Source organism: Phocoena phocoena, chromosome 9 (assembly GCF_963924675.1).
Source record: "Phocoena phocoena chromosome 9, mPhoPho1.1, whole genome shotgun sequence".
Classification (NCBI taxonomy): Eukaryota; Metazoa; Chordata; class Mammalia; order Artiodactyla; family Phocoenidae; genus Phocoena; species Phocoena phocoena.
Genome location: NC_089227.1, coordinates 14,878,356 through 14,900,840, shown reverse-complemented (window position 1 = coordinate 14,900,840; position 22,485 = coordinate 14,878,356). Strand labels below are relative to the sequence as shown.

Genomic DNA, 22,485 nt, shown 5'->3' with positions numbered 1-22,485 from the left:
CTAATCAGAATGAATCTTAAACTTCCCCAACCTAGTGACTTGTACTAATAGATTGCCTGACATTAAACCATATTTGCATTCCTGAAATAAATTCCAATTTATTATTATGCATTATTCTTTCAACAGTCTGCTTGATTTGATTTGCTAATATTTAATATTTGTTTTTAATCTATAGCCATAATTTAGCTTGATCTATAGTTTATATTTTTGTGTTTTCTATATTTTAATGTCAGGGTTTTTCATAGCTTTGTAAAAGAATTGGCAAGCTTTCTGTATTTCTCTATGCTCTACAGTCTTGAGGTTAGAAAAAACTGAGTCATGAAACCATGTGGACCCAACTCCTTTTGAAGAAGTAACACTTTGATCTCTTTTTAAGATCGAACATCTAAAATGCCACTAGGCTATTGTAAGGATTTTTTTTTCTGATTATTGACTTGCTTACCTTTCTGCTTAAGTCTTAGTTTTGGTTGTTTATATTTTCCTAGAAAATCTTTTATTTCATCAAGATTCTATTTATCATCATAACACATTTGTACATAATATTTCTCTCTTTTTTTAAATGTCTTTATTGGAGTATAATTGCTTTACAATGGTGTGTTAGTTTCTGCTTTATAACAAAGTGAATCAGCTATACATATACACATATCCCCATATCTCCTCCCTCTTGCGTCTCCCTCCCACCCTCCCTATCCCACCCCTCTAGGTGGTCACAAAGCACCGAGCTGATCTCCCTGTGCTATGCGGCTGCTTCCCACTAGCTATCTATTTTACGTTTGGTAGTGTATATATGTCCATGCCACTCTCTCACTTCGTAACAACTCACCCTTCCCACTCCCCGTGTCCTCAAGTCCATTCATAATATTCTCTTAACTTAAAAAACTTCACCTTATCTATCAATATCCTTTCCTTCCCAATATTCTATATTTGTATTTTCTATCTCAGAATTACATTTTAACAATAAGCTAATGGATACGTGTGATGGTTTTATGGTTTATCATTCCCTTATATTTTACATCTTATATCTTCTTTGTTAAGGACAATTTTTGAGAGTTAAATTACAGTGCCTACCCATATTTTGAAAAGTTTTAAAGCAGGGTTATAGTGGAGCATACACTCCACTACAGGTAGGAGGGCATGCCATGACCAATGGATCACCCAGGTTCCTTTCATGCATGAGCTACTCTCAGCTCTTCTCTCATCAAACACTGCCTTCAGTGTTTCTCCTGCTCCTCAATCTCAGGTTTGGAGAATTTCCCCCAATATGGGCATTGGAAGTTTCCCCAGCACCAGTGGTTTTCTTCAGAAGCAGTGCATCTTGAACCGAGAGGCCATCTAAAGAATCAGACCCTAGCAGGGTGACTACGTTGCCCTCAGACCTTCCAAAGAAAGGAGAAACTCTTGGGATAGATGGCCCCCAATCAGAAGAAGCAGCTGCTCCTGGACAAAAAGGCTGCAGTGCCTTGGATGACCCCTGCCCCTTCACAGAAGGCTGCTCTTATTGTGGCTTAAAGTTAGGTCTACTGGGAAAGGTCCAGAGTGTGAGCTCTGCCAGTGAGTGAGGACCGTTTTCTGGGTTTCAGACTTCTCATTGTATCTTCACATGGTGGAAGGGGCCAGCTAGCTCTCTGGGGACTCTTTTATAAGGGCACTAATCCCTGAGGTCCACCCTCAGGACCTAATCACCTCCCAAAAGTCTCACTCCTAATACTCATCTTGGGCTTTAGGTTTTCAACATGAATTCTGGGGGAGGTAAAAACATTCAGATCATAGAACCCAGAGAATCTGCTGCTCTGGAGCATCTCAGAAGTTGCCAAGGAAGATGCTGGCAGATGGAAAGATGGTGGCACAGGGCCAAGGGGCATATCATTTCCTAGGTCCGATGTAGCCTTGTCAGCTACAGGTGACGTATAACTTATGAGGACTATATCTGATGTCATGGACCACCAGACTAGTTAGTGTGGCATCCAGGAGCAGCCATGATGAATGCAAGGGCTCTGAGGTTGCTTGAAAATACTTTCAGGGAAGACTGTGGTGAGCAGAACCATCTGCATCGACTCCAAAGCTACTAAAACATTGCCCCCAAGTCCCTTACTGAGATACCTCTCATATCCTCTGGAATTGTAAGGCCTACTGCCCAGAGTGTCTCACCGAGAAGCCGATGACCCAGGATTCCAGGCTAGGAATGGAAGACGTTCCTCTGAGGAAGATGCTTGGGCCGCCATGGAGCTATCTGAGCTGGCTGAACTCAAGCGGAGACAGCACCTGCTTCAGAATCCCCAGGGCAACTCTGGGCAGAGGGGCCCTGGTGTAACTGGGGAGGCAGAGGCAGTAAAGTAGAGAAAGCCTGGGGAACAGAAGCTCTCACTTCAGGAGAAACAGGCAGCGGACCAGTGGAAATTCTACCAGCCTATACTCTTGGGAGCAAAGGACACTGGGGAGAGAATCCACCTCATATTTAATATCCATTGAGATGCCACGTCACATGCTGTGTTCTGGTGTGGCTTATGTGTTTCCTCTGGATGTGGGAGTCCTCTCTCTCATACGAGCCCTTTGTTGCAGACTCTGTATTTTTGTTGTTGTTGTTGTTTGTTTTTTTGCGGTATGCGGGCCTCTCGCTGTTGTGACCTCTCCCGTTGTGGAGCACAGGCTCCGGACGCGCAGGCTCAGCGGCCATGGCTCATGGGCCCAGCCGCTCCGCAGCATGTGGATCCTCCCGGACCGGGACACAAACCTGTGTCCCGTGCATCGGCAGGTGGACTCTCAACCACTGCGCCACCAGGGAAGCCCCAGACTCGGTATTTTGGACAGTGATTCTTCTTGTAGCCCAGCACCAGGTATTGTCTGGCTCACCCCTGGGACCCCAGAGGAGCCACCCTCCTGAGGACTCGGTCCTCCTTGGGATTCACTTTTAAGGTGCCAGAACAGTTTCTTTTGTAAAGGATGAGTATTTATTTAGGTCCCAGTCGGTATGTGGAAAATAATTTAAAGTGTTTGGATGGTTTCTCGTCTTTCCTTCTTTCACCACACTGAGTCAAGCCTTTAAAAGGTCAACTTCTTCACTTGTTAAAACACAGAGGAATTTTTATAGTGTGTGTTTGTACAAACTGTTAAGTAGCTTTGCTACAAGGCCTCTGCTAAACGAGAAACATAAATTATTTTACTCCTTTTATTATTCGCTGCAATTTCTTTCATATTTATATTCACATTCACCTGACTCCTTGATTTTGATTCATGTTACAGTCAGCTAGAGAATACACTCAATTCATTTTCTTCAGACAGGGTACTGCTGTGGTGGTGTAATTTCAGAAATTTTGAATGTCGGAGAAATTTCACTTATTTTTTTTACATAATGATAATTTGGGGGTGTATACAATTCATTGGGTAATAATAGTATTTTTGCTTAAATTTTTTATGGCATTTAGACCTCGGTAAGAGAAGTCTGATACCAAAGTAATTTTGGTTTAGTTTTAACAATTTTTTTTTCTGCCCAAGTCTCTGTAGGTTGTTTTCATTATCCTTGAACATTTAAAAAAGAAAAAAATTTTTTTATGGAAGTATAGTTGATTTACAATGATTTCGGGTATACAGCAAAGTGGCTCAGTCATACATACTCAGTTATATATATATATATATATATATATATACAAAATACACACATACATAAACATGTATTCTTTTTCAGATTCTTTTCCATTATAGGTTATTATAAAATATTCTATATAGTTCCCTGTGCTATACAATAGGTCTTTTCGTTTATCTATTTTATATATAGTAGTGTGAATATATTAATCTTTGAACTTTATTAACATCTCCTGGTTAATGCCCAGCTCTAGGGAAGTTTCTGGAGGCTTGATACTCTGTCTTCTCTCTTTGTTCCTTGTAGAATATCTCTCTACTTAACATGTACTGGTTCTCTTACACCTGCCCCCCACATTTCTTATCTTTTCATTGGCCTTTTCATCACTTTTTATGTGTTTTTACTTGAGTTCTGAAATAATACCTTTTCACTCACTGCTTCTGTTTTTTGGTTTTGGGTTTCCCCCATATCCAGTCTGCTCCACGCTGCCTTCACTGCATTTTCTATTTTGATAATCATGGTTTTCATTGGAAAGCTATTCTTGTGGCCACACATTGTTCCTTTTGTTCTTAAATTCAGTATCATCCCAAATCACAGTGAAAGTGAAAAATAAGATTTATATTTTTGTTCTGTTAACTGTTAGCTGGAAAGGTCTGTGTGTGTTTATAGTTCAACATGGTGAGACCTGATATTTTTCTGCTGAAAAGCATAGTGCTGACTGTATGAACCTGACTATCCTTATACCCTCTCAACCTCCTTAATACCCCTGATACGAAGTTCTAGAAGTCACTGTGTACCATGGCAACATGGGTATCTCAGTACTAAAGAGGCTGTTTCTTTTAGTGGTGGTGAAAAAAAAGCCAGCTTGAACTATTGCCTCATGAGAAGGTTTTTTTATTATCTTCCATCAGATGAAAGACTATATGCCTACACTTTGCCAGTATTCATCCAGATACATTTTTGAAACATAAAACTCTTCAATTTCTTGAGCACCCTTTTCTTCTTTTGAACTAGAATCCAAGCAGTGGAGGCCCATCACCTTACAGCCTCTTAAATGGCACACGTAATTATTCTTTGACTTTACTTTTCCTAGGGCTGCATTCTCAAGTAACTTGATTTTCCTTTTGTTATATGTGGTTGGCATCAGCCTGCACGATGAGTTGGTGTCTAACACAACAATTTTGAAATAGTGTTTTTCTTTTATGTCTCATGATTACTGTAGGGTGTAACTCGATCTTGGTATACACCAGAATGTCAAGTGGCCGCAGCTCAATTCTTCCTGTGGAGAGTCAGAAAGCCGGCATGCATTACTAATCTATTATACTGCATATTAAACAAATCCAAAATTTGTCCAGTTTCTTCCATAAAAGCCAAAGTACTTTTGTAATCACAATATAATATTTGTCCACTCCCTTCTCTGTAATTTAGTATATCTTGGATGGCCAAGTACTTCTACATGGATGGGAAGAATCACTCCTTTCCCCTGTGAAAGGAGGCAAAGAATGTGGTATCAGTGAATTAGAATGAGTCTGGTTGGAGATCACATCTTGGGTTTGATTCTGGCACCATTATTTACTACTAAATTATGCTCTGAGCCTTATATTTTCTCATCTGTTTTTTAAAAAAAGAAAAAAGCTAATAACATGTCAGCCAGCTGAATTTGCCAGTCTGTAACTTCTGCCTTAGACTTTTTTTTTCCTGACTAACCCAATTCAGGACAGAAAAACAGTTGCTCCTTGGCTGTGAAGGCAGTAGCTATTCAGGTTCATTTACGCCCAGGCCAGGATCTGGTATTTTGCGTTCTAGGGTTAACCAAATCCTTGGGCCCTGCTCATTCTGGAAGGGAAGGCTTTCACAGACTTGTTATAAGGAATCCAATAGGTAATACCTATAAAGTATTGGCTTTTACTTATTTCATGTAAGGTGCTTTTGGCTGCAGAAACTTTCACTGTCAGAGGCTTAAATTATAAGGATTTTTTTGTTTACCTCAGAATTCTGGTGATACGTGTCTGTAGGTTTGACGCAACAGTTTCACCAGGGCCCCTGGTTCGTTCTTCTCCATGCATCCACTCTGCCTTTCTTGGAATGTTGGCCCATAGTTGCAAGAGGGCATGCTGACTTGTTGCCTCATGGCTTCAAGATGGCTGCCTCCACTCCAAGCATTAAGTTCTCACCCAACTACGTTCAGAGACAGAAAATGAAGGAAGTGGAGTGCAACAGAGACTCTCCTCTTCTTTCTTTGTGGGCAAAGAAGTTTCCAGAGGATTCCCTCTCCCCATAGACTTCCCTTTAGGTCTCCAAGGCCAGAACCAGTAATACTCCTAGCTTCTAGGAAGGCTAAGAAAACGAGTATATGAGTATACTTTCTTAGCCTCTATAGTGAGAAGCAGGTCAGGGAGAATGGGTGAGAATGCCTGCTAGGTCTTCCACAAAGGGGTCTATTATGCCCTCAGGAGTGTTCTCTCCTTCATCTCTCCATCTCATCTGAATGAATTAACCCTTCTTTGTTACATAGCAGACCACATCTTAATGTGTACAAGTTAAATGAGCAGTTTACTTGTTAAACATTAACTGATTATAGTAAACACAACTGTAACCAGACTTTCCTACAAAACTCTATATATCCTTTCATTTACATAACGATTTCACATCCATTATCTCAAATCATCTTCATAATAATGCTGTGAGATCAAAATTTTAGTTTCTCTTTATATATGGGAAACATGGAGATTAAAATTATGATCACACAGCTCACCAGTGGTAGACAGGGAGCCTTAATTCCTAGACCAAAGCTTCTTTACAGTGCTTTTCATGCTGTTTGTAAACCATATCCTGAGGTAGGAAAATTAGGCAGAAAGGATATCTCCTGTTTTCTCATAGTAGGGTAAACTTCTGGTACCTTTTCTAATGGGAAGGAAATAATGAAGCTCTACATCCAGTTAAAACTTCCACTGTTCCTTTTTGGGAAACAGTAGTACCTCATAAAATATGAAATGGGAATTTCCCTTGATCCAACAATCCCAGGCTATAAATCTTAAATAGGGATATAGAAACAGAAAGGCAAAAGGGCTTATCTCCAATTTGTATTTAGCATTGTTAATACTAACGAACTGTGGAAATAATCTAAGTGGTCATGAGTAGGGAACTACTGAAGCAAATTATGGTATATGTGTACAAGAGAACTACGCATCTGTTAAATTATTGTAAAGCAATGTCATTTATGAAAATTGATGCAATCATTGATTAAAAATTCCCAAATAGCAGACCGAACCCAATAGCACATTAAAAAAAAAGAATACATTATGATCAAGTGAGGTTTATTCCAGGAATGTAAGGATGATTCAATTTTAGAGAATCTATAAACATCTGTGAAAGGCAGATGATAAAATTCAATAAACATTCCTGATACAAAGCATTCAAAAGAACTGATTGATGCTTCCTTAATATGATGAAATCTGTAGAGTTCTTCATCTGCTTAATATTGAAACCATAGCCCCTTTCCCACTAAACTCAGGAAGAAGGCAAAGATGGCCATTTTCTCCACTTTATTTAATATTGTGTTGGATTTACTGGCCAATATAATCACAGAGATGAAATATTTAAAGACACGAGAATTAGAAAAGAAGAGATAAAAACTATCTCTACCAGTGATTTGGGTGCAGTATACCTGGAAAACATAAAAGTCCTAAAAAATAAAACTAATTGATACTGATTCAAACTAAGAAAGTTCAGTAAGGTATCTGTATATAAAATTAGCCTGAACAGTCAATAGCTTTAATATATACAAACAATAGTCTGCTAGAAAATAAAAATGGAAGATCTCATTTAAAACAGCAACCTCAAAAACAACAAAAGACAAACCACTTAGGAATAAACTCAAAGGAAATCTGCAAAATCTGTACAGGAAAACTTTCAAACACTCCTGAAAGATACAAAAACACAAAATGAGATTTGAAAAAATGTAAAGACTTTTTTTTTTTTTTTGCAGGGGAATAGGATGACAACATCATACAGATATCCATTCTTCCCCCTCCGAATGCCAAAAGGGTGGTTTTTGTTGGAGCTAAATAAGTTAATTCTAAATTTCATATGGAAAAATTAAAAAACCCAAATATCTAGGAAAATCCTGGAAAAGGAGGACACAATAGGAGGTCTGGCAAATTCTACGAGATTATGAAACAACACACTATTAGGTCTCTGTAATTAAAGCAGTGTGACACAGGTGCATGAATAGATAGACAACCAATGGAATAGAGTCCTGAAGCAGACTGACATAGATCTGCAGTTGGTATATGATAAGGGTGGCATCTCAGATAACTGGGAAAAAGATAGACTTTTAAATCGATGATGTTAGAACAATTGGGAAAAGGTAAAATTGTACCCATACTTTACACCATACACAAGGATAAATTCCAAATGAGATAAAGATCTAAATGTTAACAAAATAAAACCATACAGAGATAATAGAAATCATGGGTGAATTTTTTTATAACCTGAAAGTAGGGAAAGGTTTTCTAAATATGACACAATGCAAGAGCAATAAAAGGAATTTGACTTCAAAAATGTACAATCTTGGGCTTCCCTGGTGGCACAGTGGTTGAGAGTCCGCCTGCCGATGCAGGGGACACGGGTTCGTGCCCCGGTCCGGGAAGATCCCACATGCCGCAGAGTGGCTGGGCCCGTGAGCCATGGTCGCTGAGCCTGCGTGTCTGGAGCCTGTGCTCCGCAACGGGAGAGGCCACAACAGTGAGAGGCCCGCGTACTGCAAAAAAAAAAAAAAAAAAAGTACAATCTTTTGCATTGTAGAAAAAAATGTAAATAATGTCAGCAGACAAATGGCAGAGAAAAATATCTGCAACTTATATCAGACACAAAAGGTTAAATCACTAGCTATTGAAAATTTAGAAAGTATATGGTAATTAAACATATGGAAAGATGTTCAACTGACTATAATGAGTGAAGGTAAATTAAAACTACACTACTGAAGGAAGCTGAAAGGAGCGGGAATGAAAAAGACACTGAAGGAGACCTTCAAGATGGTGGAGGAGTAAGACGTGGAGATCACCTTCCTCCCCACAAATACATCAGAAACACATCTACATGTGGAACAACTCCTGCAGAACACCTACTGAACGCTGGCAGAAGACCTCACACTTCCCAAAAGCATCAGGAGTAGCAGATTAAATCTCCACAGTCAACTTGATGTACCCTGCATCTGTGGAATGCCTGAATAGACAGCGAATCATCCCCAAATTGAGGCAGTGGACTTTGGGAACAACTGTAGACTTGGGCCGCGTGGCTCACAGGGTCTTGGTGCTCCGGCTGGGTGTCAGGCCTGTGCCTCTGAGGTGCAAGAGCCGAGTTCAGGACATTGGCCCACCCGAGACCTCGTGGCTCCACATAATATCAAATGGTGAAAGCTCTCCCAGAGATCTCCATCTCAATGCTAAGACCCAGCTCCACTCAATGACCAGCAAGCTACACTGCTAGACACCCTACGCCAAACAACTAGCAGACAAGAATGGATGCCACCCATTAGCAGAGAGGCTGCCTAAAATCATAATAAGGTCACAGACACCCTAAAACACACCACCAGATGTGGTCCTGCCCACAAGAAAGACAAGATCCAGCCTCATCCACCAGAACACAGGCACTAGTCCCCTCCACCAGGAAGCCTACACAACCCACTACATCAACAGTAGCCACTGGGGGCAGACACCAAAAACAACAGGAACTACGAACCTGCAGCCTGTGAAAAGGAGAACTCAAACATAGTAAGTTAAGCAAAATGAGAAAACAGAGAAATATGCAGCAGGTGAAGGAGCAAGGTAAAAACCCGCCAGACCAAACAAATGAAGAGGAAATAGGCAGCCTACCTGAAAAAGAATTCAGAGTAATGATAGTAAAGATGATCCAAAATCTTGGAAATATATGCAGAAAATACAAGAAACATTTAAGAAGGACCTAGAAGAACTAAAGAGCAAACAAACAATGATGAACAACACAATAAATGAAATTAAAAATTCTTTAGAAGGAATCAATAGCAGAATAACTGAGGCAGAAGAACGGATAAGTGACCTGGAAGATAAAATAGTGGAAATAACTACTGCAGAGCAGAATAAAGAAAAAAGAATGAAAAGAATTGAGGACAGTCTTAGAGACCTCTGGGACAACATTAAACTCACCAACATTGGAATTATAGGGATCCCAGAAGAAGAAGAGGAAAAGAAAGGGACTGAGAACATATTTGAAGAGATTATACTTGAAATCTTCCCTAATATGGGAAAGGAAATAGTCAATCAATCTAGGAAACACAGAGAGTCCCATACAGGATAAATCAAAGGAGAAACATAAAAAGACACATATTAATCAAACTCTCAAAAATTAAATACAAAGAAAAAATATTAAAAGCAGCAAGGGAAAAACAACAAATAACATACAAGGGAATCCCCATAAGGTTAACAGCTGATCTTTCAGCAGAAGCCCTGCAAGCCAGAAGGGAGTGACAAGACATATTTAAAGTGATGAAAGGGAAAAACCTACAACCAAGATTACTCTACCCAGCAAGGAACTCATACAGATTCGATGGAGAAGTTAAAACATTTACAGACAAGCAAAAGTTAAGAGAATTCAGCACACCAAACCAGTTTTACAACAAATGCTAAAGGAACTACTCTAGGCAGGAAACACAAGAGAAGAAGACCTACAATAACAAACCCCAAACAATTAAGAAAATGGTAATAGGAACATACATATCGATAATAACCTTAAACGTAAATGGATTAAATGCTCCAACCAAAAGACATCGTCTGGCTGAATGGATACAAAAACAAGACCCGTATATATGCTGTCTACAAGAGACCCACTTCAGACCTAGGGACACATACAGACTGAAAGTGAGGGGATGGAAAAAGATAATCCATGCAAATGGAAATCAAAAGAAAGCTGGAGTAGCAATTCTCATATCAGACAAAATAGACTTTAAAGTAAAAACTATTACAAGAGACAAAGAAGGACACTACACAATGATCAAGGGATCAATCCAAGAAGATATAGCAGTTGTAAATATTTATGCACCCAACATAGGAGCACCTCAATACATAAGGCAAAGCTAACAGCCATAAAAGGGGAAATCGACAGTAACACAATCATAGTAGGGGACTTTAACACCCCACTTTCACCAATGGATATATCAGCCAAAATGAAAATAAATAAGGAAACACAACAATGTATTACATGATACATTAAACAAGATGGACATAATTGATATTTATAGGACATTAAATCCAAAAACAACAGAATACACTTTCTTCTCAAGTGTTCATGGAACATTCTGCAGGCTAGATCATATCTTGGGTCACAAATCAAGCCTTGGTAAATTTAAGAAAATTGAAATCATATCAAGTGTCTTTTCCGACCACAACACTATGAGACTAGATATCAATTACAGGAAAAAAATCTGTAAAACATACAAACACATGGAGGCTAAACAATACACTACTTAATAACCAAGAGCTCACTGAAGAAATAAAAGAGGAAATCAAAAAATACCTAGAAACAAATGACAATGAAAACACGACAACCCAAACCTATGGGATGCAGCAAAAGCAGTTCTAAGAGGGAAGTTTAGAGCAATACAATCCTACCTCAAGAAACATCTCAAATAAACAACCTAACCTTACACCTAAAGCAATTAGAGAAAGAAGAATTTAAAAAACCCCAGAGTTAGCAGAAGGAAAGAAATCATAAAGATCAGATCAGAAATAAATGAAAAAGAAATGAAGTAAACAATAGCAAAAATCAATAAAACTAACAGCATTTTCTTTGAGAAGATAAACAAAATTGATAAACCATTAGCCAGACTCATCAAGAATAAAAGGGAGAAGACTCAAATCAATAGAATTGGAAATGAAAAACGAGAAGTAACAACTGACACTGCAGAAATACAAAGGATCAGGAGAGATTACTACAAGCAACTCTATGCCAGTAAAATGGACAACCTGGAAGAAATGCACAATTTCTTAGAAAAGCACAACTTTCCAAGACTGAACAAGGAAGAAATAGAAAATATAAGCAGACCAATTACAAGCTCTGAAATTGAGGCTGTGATTAAAAATCGTCCAACAAACAAAAGCCCAGGACCAGATGGCTTAACAGGCGAATTCTATTAAGCATTTAGAGAAGAGATAACACCTATCCTTCTCAAACTCTTCCAAAACATAGCAGAGAAGGCAACACTCCCAAACTCATTCTATGAGGCCACCATCACCCTGATAAAACCAGACAGTGACCTCACAAAGAAAGAAAAATACAGGCCAATATCACTGATGAACATAGATACAAAAATCCTCAACAAAATGTTAGCAAACAGAATCCAACAACACATTAAAAGGATCATACACCATGATCAAGTAGGGTTTATCCCAGGAGTGCAAAGATTCTTCAATATACACAAATCAATCAATGTGATACACCATATTAACAAATTAAAGGAGAAAAACCATATGATAATCTCAAAAAATGCAGAAAAAGCTTTTGACAAAATTCAACACCCATTTATGATAAAAAACCCTCCAGAAAGTAGGCATAGAGGGAACATACCTCAACATAATAAAGGCCATATATGACAAACCCACAGGCAACATCATTCTCAACAGTGAAAAACTGAAACCATTTCCTCTAAGATCAGGAACAAGACAGGTTGTCCACTCTCACCCCTATTATTCAACACAGTTTTGGAAGTTTTAGCCACAGCAATCAGAGAAGAAAAAGAAATAAAAGGTATCCAAATTGGAAAAGAAGAAGTAAAGCTGTCACTGTTTGCAGATGACATGATACTATACATAGAGAATCCTAAAGATGCTACCAGAGAACTACTAGAGCTAATCAATGAATTTGGTAAAGTAGCAGGATACAAAATTAATGCACGGAAATCTCTTGCATTCCTATAAACTAATGATGAAAAATCTGAAAGAGAAATTAAGGAAACACTCCTATTTACCACTGCAACAAAAAAGAATAAAATACCTAGGAATAAACCTACTAAGGAGACAAAAGACCTGTATGCAGAAAACTATAAACCACTGATGAAAGAAATTAAAGATGACACAAACAGATGGAGAGATATACCATGTTCTTGGATTGGAAGAATCAACATTGTGAAAATGACTATACTACCCAAAGCAATCTACAGATTCAATGCTATCCCTGTCAAACTACCAGTGGCATTTTTCACAGAACTATAACAAGAAATTTCACAATTTGTACGGAAACACAAAAGACCCCGAATAGCCAAAGCAATCTTGAGAAAGAAAAACGGAGCTGGAGGAATCAGGCTCCTGGACTTCAGACTATATTACAAAGCTACAGTAATCAAGACAGTATGGTGCTGGCACAAAAACAGAAATATACATCAATGTAACAGGATAGAAAGCCCAGAGATAAACCCGGACACATATGGTCACCTTATTTTTGATAAAGGAGTCAAGTATATACAATGGAGAAAAGAGAGCATCTTCAAAAGTGGTGCTGGGAAAACTGGACAGCTACATGTAAAAGAAAGAAATTAGAACACTCCCTAACACCATACACAAAAATAAACTCAAAATGGATTAAAGACCTAAATGTAAGGCCAGACACTAGAAAACTCTTAGAGGAAAACATAGGCAGAACACTCTTTGACATAAATCACAGCAAGATCTTTTTTGACCCACCTCCTAGAGAAATGGAAATAAAAAGAAAAACAAACACATGGGACCTAATGAAACTTAGAAGCTTTTGCACAGCAAAGGAAACCATAAACAAGATGAAAACATACCCCTCAGAATGGGAGAAAATATTTGCAAATGAAGCAACTGACAAAGGATTAATCTCCAAAATGTACAAGCAGCTCATGCAGCTCAATATCAAATAAACAAACAACCCAATCCAAAAATGGGCAGAAGACCTAAATAGACATTTCTCCAAAGAAGATATACAGATTGCCAACAAAGACATGAAAGGATGCTCAACATCACTAATCATTAGAGAAATGCAAATCAAAACTACAGTGAGGTATCACCTCACACCAGTCAGAATGGCTGTCCTCAAAAATTCTACAAACAATAAATGCTAGAGAGGGTGTGGAGGAAAGGGAACCCTCTTGCACTGTTGGTGGGAATGTAAATTGATACAGCCACTATGGAGAACAGTATGGAGGTTCCTTAAAAAAATAAAAATAGAACTACCATTCCATCCAGCAATCCCACTACTGGTCATATACCCTGAGAAAACCATAATTCAAAAAGAGTCATGTACCACAATATTCATTGCAGCTCTATTTACAATAGCCAGGACATGGAAGCAACCTAAGTGTCCATTGACAGATGAATGGATAAAGAAGATGTGGCACATATATACAACTGAATATTACTCAGCCATAAAAAGAATGAAATTGAGTTATTCGTAATGAGGTGGATGGACCTAGAGTCTGTCGTACAGAGTGAAGTAAGTCAGAATGTGAAAAACAAATACCGTATGCTAACACATATATATGGAATCTAAAAAAATAAGTGGTTCTGATGAACCTAGGGGCAGGACAGGAATAAAGATGCAGACGTAGAGAATGGACTTGAAGACATGGGGAGTGGGAAGGATACGCTGGGACGACGTGAGAGAGTGGCATGTACTTATATACACTATCAAATGTAAAATAGATAGCTAGTGGGAAGCAGCCGCATAGCACAGGGAGATCAGGAGCTTTGTGAGCACCTAGAGGGTTGGGATAGCGAGGGTGGGAGGGAGACGCAAGAGGGAGGATTTATGGGGATATATGTATACATATAGCTGATTCACTTTGTTATTAAGTAGAAACTAACACACCATTGTAAAGCAATTATACTCCAAGAAAGATGTAAAAAAAAAAGCAGACAAAAAAACCTGCACTATCCCTTGTGGAAGGGAAGTGGCTGGGAGGGGCTGGGGAAGGCTTCTGGTGTGCCATAACTGGATCTGGGTGGGGCTTCCTAATTCTTCACTTTGTAAAATTTCTCAAGCTCTACACTTTAGATTTATGCAGTCCATTGTATGTTCATTATGCTTACCAAAAAGGGACAAAGTTCTTTAAAAAAATCCTGACAGATAACATTTCTTACTTTTCAGATGGGCACAAATCCAAGTTTGACAACATGATCTGTTGGCAAGACTATAAAGGAAACAGGTGCTCTCATATATTACTGATAGAAGTGCAAAACTGCACAACTCTTTGAAAAGAAATCTGATAATATTAACAAAATACCCTTTACCCTAGTAGTTTCATATCAGTAGCTTATCCTAAATATATAACTCCAAAATAGCACAAGGTTATTCAGTGTTTTGTTTTGGGCAACATAATAAGAATGGAAACAAGCCAATGTTCATTAGCAGGAGACTGACTAAATAACCAATGGTACTTACACACGATAAACTATTATATGGCCATAGAAAAGAATAATGATGACCTCTATGTATTAATAGAGACAGGAAAAGGCAAGGTGCAGAAAAGTGTATACAGAATTCTACCCTTTCTGGAAAGAAGAGAGAGAAGTAAGAGTGCACACATGTGTTTGCTTAGTTTGGTCAAAAGAAATGAAGGAAAATAACATGGAAGCCAATGAAAGGTGCTATCCATTGGGAGAATGAGGGATGGGGCAGGGATTGGGATGGGAGTGAGACTTCTTTTTAAAAATTTTTTTTTTTTTTTTTTTGGCTGCGCCACATGGCATGTGGGATCTTAGCTCCCCAAGCAGGGATCGAACCCGTGCCCCCTGCAGTGGAAGCGCAGAGCCCTAACCACTGGATGGCCAGGGAATTCCTAAACAAGTTTTTAAAATTTTTTTTTCTAATTTTGAGTGAGACTTCCCTGAATGTGTTTTTTTATATTGTTCTGAGTTCTGAAAGATGAAAAACTTTACATATTTAAATAATATAATTAAATCAAAGGGGAAGAGTGTGAAGTCCCCGAATTGAGAACAAACAAATGAACCTAATGATATATCAATCTGGAAACATAGCCACCCAGGGAACAGGGTTAATCCAAGTGAATTTTTAATGCAGTATTGAGTTGTATTCTAAGGACAAAAAGAACTGCAATAAAGTCTTAAACTTCACTGGGCAGTTGTATTTTTTGATAACACTTTTTTTTTTGATAACAGTTTTAAAAGTATTATTTCAAAGCTATTGTAGGATAAAGCAAATAAGTAAATTTGCTAATATTTTTGGGAAGCATGACTTTTATTTGAAGAGAAAATATATGTAAACATAAAAACAAAAATGATAGGGGAGAACCTATAATGTCAAATTTAGATTGGAAATATCAGTATGAATTCATGTTTTTTTCAACGTAAGAAGTTCTGACCACTGAAAGGTCCTTAAAACGATGACATCCCAATGACAATGAGCACATCTAGGGCCCAGATGTTGGTTTCTAAGTTGTTTCCCAGTAAGTTCCAGGTTTCCTTAGAGGAATGACTGATTTTAGATACGGTGCAAGGAAAGTCTAAGATGAGCCTGGGACGCTTGTGTCACAGAAACCCAGGAATCACTCAAAGACTAATGGAATCATGTTATAAGTCACAAATAGCAGGTGGAAGGAGTTCCCACTGACTGAACTTGGGATAATTTGAACATCAAGTGGAATAATGACTTTAATTATTTGCCATATGTTGAATAAATAAAAACCCGAGTGCAGAGTGATACTAGATAGATAGATAGGTACCATTTGCTGTACCATTGGTAGCATCATACCAACCTCCAGTGAAATAATTGATTCAAGAAATTGTTTTACCTAAAATCATTAGGTGACAGTTATGGGGTAACAGGATATTCTCAGCATCACAAAGTATTACCCACCGATTACTTGGTAATTGCAAAAGGAAATGCCTTTATGATGGAGACATCTAGAGTAACCACGTGGCTTGGTGATCAAAGTTGGTAGCATTAATAGCGGAATGGGACATCACTTGTCTTCTGATGTGATGGGACATGAAGTACAGAGTCTTGTTTGTAAGAGATATTTAGGAAATAGATAAAGCAAACATGGCAAAATGTAACAATTGTTGAATCTAAATGGTAGATACAAAGGTGATCATTGTATTAGACCTTCAACTCTTCTGCATTTTTAAAATTTTCATAATAAATTAGGGAAAAATGATTCCATTGATCTGTACTTTATGGAAATACTTGGGAGACTACCAAGGACAAATTGTTGAATTTAAAATGCAGGTTAGAATATATATAAATCATTATTTATTTTTGTAAAATGTGTATAGTACACTAAAAATCAATACATTTGCACACCTATGTTCATAGCAGCACTATTTAAAATAGCCAAAAGGTGGAAACAACCCAAGTGTCCATCCTTGAATGAATGAATAAACAAAATGTGATATATACACTCAATGGAATATTAGTTAGCCTTACAAAGGAAATTCTGATACATGCTACACTATGGATGAAGCTTGAGGACATTATGCTAAGTGAAATAGCCCCGTCACAAAAGGAGTAATACTGTATGATGCCACTTATGCGAAGTACCTAGAGTAGTCAAGTTCATAAAGACAGAAAGTAGAATGCTGGTGGCCAGGAGCTGGGGGAGGGAGAAATGTGGAGCTGTTTAATGGGTACAGAGTTTCCGTTTTGCAAGGTGAAAAGAGTTGTGGAGGTTGGTTGCACAACAATGTGAACTGTGCACTTAAAAATGGTTAAGATGGTAGATTTTATGTGATATGTGTTTTACCACAATTAAAACTAAAACATCAGTAGACACGTATGCAGAGAGTTGTTATTTCTCTAAGTTAGTTTCAATTTTTAGGAAAATGGATTTTTCAGGAAACAATAGAAATTGTCCACACAGCCTGAGAATTTTGTCAGAAGACACAAAAATCCTTTGTCCCACGAGGTGAGAGGCCAAGTGGCCCGCCGGGCACCTCCTCTGCATTTGGGTTGCCATGAAAAGCTTGGCCTGCTGACCTCTTGACTGGGTGGGGAGAACCTGAGACCCAGCGGCAAGGCCCTTCCAGGAACAATGCTTTGCTTGGTGTCTGGCCAGCGAGGAGGCGAAGTTTGCAGGCTGTTGTTGACCCAGTGCTGGCCCACCTGCCTCGTCCTTCACACCCATTCCTGCCCCTCACCTTGCCTGACTGCACCCTGGGGTGACTCCTGCCCTCACAGCTTCCTCCACTTCAGAGCCAGGCTTTGATCTCACCTCCCAGGATCCAGTTTCTGTTGAAGTCCATCACTGCTTCAGATCTACGGGTTATTACCCGCACAGCATCTCAAGCAGATGATTCATTTCAACCCTGGCTGATCTCTACATTTTGACCTTCTGGCTCTATCGGGCTCCAGGCCCTTTATCCTAGTTGTGATGGAGAACCTACATCTTGACTATGAAGACGTTCATATAAACATACAAGCCATGAAAATCTTCTTTTCCAAAACTTTCAGTGTAGCAGTACTAGCATTTATATCCACATGGGATTTTGAAAAAAATGACTTACACAGTTCTATTTTGTTTCCCATTAAATTAATATTTCTGTTTTACTTAAGGCACTGTCAACATAACCTCAGTATCATACTGTGCCCTCTTTTTTTCAAATTAAATATTTTGAAAACTTAGAAAAGTACAGAGAACATCATAACAAACACCTGTGTTCAGACTCCCCAGGATTAACCAATGTTAACATTTTGTAGTGACTGTTTCAAGTCTAGAATTTTCATTTTACTTCTGTATATGGACAGAGCTGGCCTCGGGAAAACAGTGAAGTTAGCAGAGCTCCTTTCCTGCTGCCCCCTTCCCTGGCAGTTTACTGACCAGGCATCCATGGCCCTTGGTTCTTCAGTGGCCTGTGTGGTGCCTCTCCCAGAACAGCTGTGCTGGCGGCTGTTCCAGGGCTCTAGATGGAACAGTGGAGTCCTCAACTGTATTAGAAACAAGTCCTGGTTATGAGTCACACAAAAAGTTCCAAGCAGAAAAAGGAAAGTTATTAGAACAAAGGAAACTTATTATCATAACTCTGCAGGTGGATCTGTAGGCACCAGGCCTCAGAGAGGAAATGCATCCAGGAAATGAACAGCTGTTGGAATCCCAGCTTGCAGCTGCTTCTCTGTGCTTTATTCTTTATTCTTATCCAGTTCACCTGTTGGAAATTAGCCTCCCACGGCTCCTGTGTTTACGTACGACATGACCAGCCACACTAAGAGACTGACTAGCAGACCTTCAGTGGCAGTTCCACATGTCCGAGCAGGAGCGTCTGTTTGTCCCACCCTGGGTCAGATGTCCCCCTCTGAGGAGGGTGGCCAGGTCATGTACACAAACATGGCCGCCAGGCTCCCACTATTGTGCTTCTGTGGATTCGGGGGCTGAGTTTCAAGAAGGAAACCCCCCTCTCCTGCACATGGGTGCAAAGCTTTCAGGGGACAATCACTGCACGCAACTGGAGTATCAGCCAAAGCTAGGCCTGACTCTCTAGCCTAAACACCTTGAACTTGGGAAAGCACAAGGAGATGGGGAGGATGAAGATAGCCAGGCCTGACAGCACACGGTATAGGGGCTTCGTGGGCGGCCACTCTCCCTGAGAGGATCGTGGGGCAGGATCTGTGTATGGACCAAGAATCCCATATTATGGCTGGAGTACGCTCTATAGTGGATGCTAATGTTTCTATATTCCTTCCATGAATATTTAGACTCTGATGCGCCAGGGACTTAACCGGGAGTGAGGAAGCAGTGACAGTCCAACCCCAAACTCCTCCAAAGGGCTTGTACTTTGATGTGAACCCTGCATGTATAGTCTAGGAGGTCGGCTCCATGTTTGAGCCGTAGCGCATAACGTGAACACTTCCTTTTCTTTCTCCATTCACTCCCACTTCTCAAGGTCTGTGCTTGGGTTTTACCCTTGTAAGTCATTTCAAACATTTTCTAGCATAAGCAGGGTCGATATTTCTAAATACATAAAATGAGGTTATGTTTATATTTTTATGCTAGCTCGTAGAAAATGAAATATAATCCTAATAATGGTACTATTTTGACCATATGGACAGTTATCATTTATAATATTTTTTCTGAAGAAATCTCAAACCCTGACTTGGGATGGAGAACAGGCATCCTCGTTGGGGACTGTGGAGTGGGGTGAGCCTTACATACCGCAGACAGTCTGTTGGCTATTTTTTGCTCACGAAAAGCTACTTCTCTGGGCGCTTCTGCCCTCAGGTGTTGCAAATTTCACTTTTGAATCAGGGCTGCAACCTCACTCCACTTGATCAATAGCAGTGCCCTGAGGTTTAGATTGCCAGTTGAATGCATGGAAACTCACCGAGCTTCACCCAACACCAAGATGGCTTAGCTTTAGGAAAGACACAGGGCTGGTGGCCACACAGCGTGCAAGGTGACGGCGGGCAGTCTGTGGGCTCGGGCACAGACTGGGAATACTTCTGGCTTGCTCTGCACGTAGGGTGTGCACTGGGTATGAGGGACAAGGCTGAGAACACGCAGACAAATTCAGTTCAGCGAAGCCATTAGCCTGGGGTCCCCTCAGCTTTTGTCCTTGCCTGTCTCAGCCCATTCCCAGCACAGCTGCACCTCACCAAAGCCCATTCCTATGATGACAGTTGAGACAGTGGGGCACAGGGGTCTGGTGCATCCTCAGCAGGCTCTCGGCATCCTGCATTCAGCATACCCCTGTGGTCCCTTGACTCAGTGCTACAAGGACTCAACAACTAAGGCGAGAGTCAAATCCTCCTGTGTCTCTGAGGCTAAAAGGTCATAAACCAGCTGCTAACCCAGGGCCTCACCTTCCTCATGTTTGTATCTCAAGCACAGGGTCTGTCATACAATAAGTACTTGATAAGGTAATAGGTAATTGATAGGTATGATAGGTAACAGTCTCATGAATATTCGGTTTTGATCCCTGAACTTTAATTATTTTATATTCAAGTTGTTCATGCACCTAGTGTTTATAAGTAAGTAAATGATTGCCTAGCAGCAAAACTATTTTTTTCTATTTTAAGAATAACTTGTATCAAAGGTCTTTGGCTTTTATGCTGATAAAAGACATGGTTATTGCAACATAAAGTCCTGAACTGTTCTCTTTCAATCTGTCTTCCAGATTATTTGAATATATTTTGCTCTATAAGGATGGAGTGATGTTTCAGATTGAACAAGCCACCAAGCAGTGCTCCAAGATCACCCTGAGAGACCCCTGGGACCCTCTAGACATCCCTCAGAACTCCACCTTTGAGGACCAGTACTCCATTGGGGGACCCCAGGAGCAGATCACCGTTCAGGAGTGGTCGGACAGAAAGTCAGCCAGATCGTGTAAGGGTTCAACAAAGTATTCAAGTATTGCATCTCAGGAAGCAGGATGGGAAATAATGTTTAAGTCCATTAAGGAAGGTAGTTGTTAAGGAAATTTAGAAGCTTAATCAAATTGTTTAACTCCATTTGCAGTCCCCAAATGTACTCTGCTAGTTGTGTAGCGCTGGGATCTAAGCAAGGCATTTGAACAAACACCTCAGCCTTCTAAGGCCCCCTGTAACTTTCTGCCACTTTGACTATTATGGGCTTAGCCTTGGCTCTGACGTTTCATGATGCCCTGGAGGTCTGTGACATGGAAGGTGTTTGTCTAAGTCACACATTGGATTTGGGTGCCTCCTTTTCCTTTCCCCCGAACACTAACTAAAGTTGCAGCGACCAGATCTACTGCCATTATTATATCTGCTTTTATACATAGATGTGAAGCTCTTCTCTGCAATGCTGCCAACACACCTCCCCCAAGACTGTTTCAAAAACACAGGCCTTTGTGCTGTGGAAAACAGTAGGATGGTTCCCTCCAAAGTGAAGCACAGAATTACCGGATGACCCCGCAGTATAGGGCATATACCCTAAAGAACTGAAAGCAAGGACTCAAACAGATATTTGGACATCCATGTTCATAACAGCATTATTCATCAAGGCCAGAGGTGCAAACAGCCCAAGTGTCCCTCAGCAGACAAATGGGGACACAAAGCTGGTGTATACATACAGGGGAAAATCACCGAAGCTTAAAAAGGAAGGAAATTCTGACACATGGTACAACATGGATGAACCTTGAGGACATTATGCTAAGTGAAAGAAGCCAGTCACTAAGGGATAAATACTGTATAATTTCACTTATATGAGGTACCTAGAATAGTCAAAATCATAGAGACAGAAAGTAGAATGGTGGTTTCCAGGGACTGGGGGGAGGGAGGAATGGGGAGTTAGTGTTTAATGGATAGTTTCAACTGGGGGATATGGGAAATTTCTGGAGATGGATGGTGATGACGCTTTTATAACAATGTGAATGTACTTAGTGCCACCAAACTGTACTTAAAAATGGTTAAAATGGTCTATTTTATGTATATTTTGCATAATTAAAAATACACACACTTTGCCTGTCTTGTACATTAAAAACTCAACTTGCCTTCCTCCTATAGATGAAACCTGGATTGGCATTTATACACTCAAGGATTGTTATCCTGTCCAGGAAACCTTCACCAAAAATTACAGTGTGCTATTGACCACACGGTTTTTCGACATACAGCTGGGCATTAAAGACCCGTCGGTGTTTACCCCGCCAAGCACATGCCAGACAGCCCAGCCGGAGAGGATGAGCGAGGACTGCTCCTGATAAGCGTGTGAACACGGAAGGGACAGCATCAGACATCAGATGCCAGCCGCCCCAGCTCGAACCAGATTTGAGACTTGAGAGATGAGACTCTTCATTAGAGATAAATATCATAATTCTAGGAAGATAAACTTCGATGTGTGTTTTGTTCTGTTTTGTATGTGTGGTTGTGACTACTTGGGCTAGGTTTACAAAAAGGAATGGAATGGAGAGTATGTGATAATATATGAAGAGATGGCTAACACGGGGACC

General features: G+C 39.8%; 1 protein-coding gene across 1 annotated transcript in view; it reads left to right on the top strand.

Moving 5' to 3' along the window:
• The window catches only part of EPDR1 (ependymin related 1), a 33,184-nt gene extending 10,948 nt beyond the window's left edge, over positions 1-22,236 (top strand). The window contains 2 exon segments of the mRNA XM_065884306.1: positions 20,695-20,903; positions 22,043-22,236. Of these exon segments, the coding sequence (XP_065740378.1) occupies positions 20,695-20,903; positions 22,043-22,236 (403 nt within the window).
• Positions 22,237-22,485: the final 249 nt, after the last annotated feature.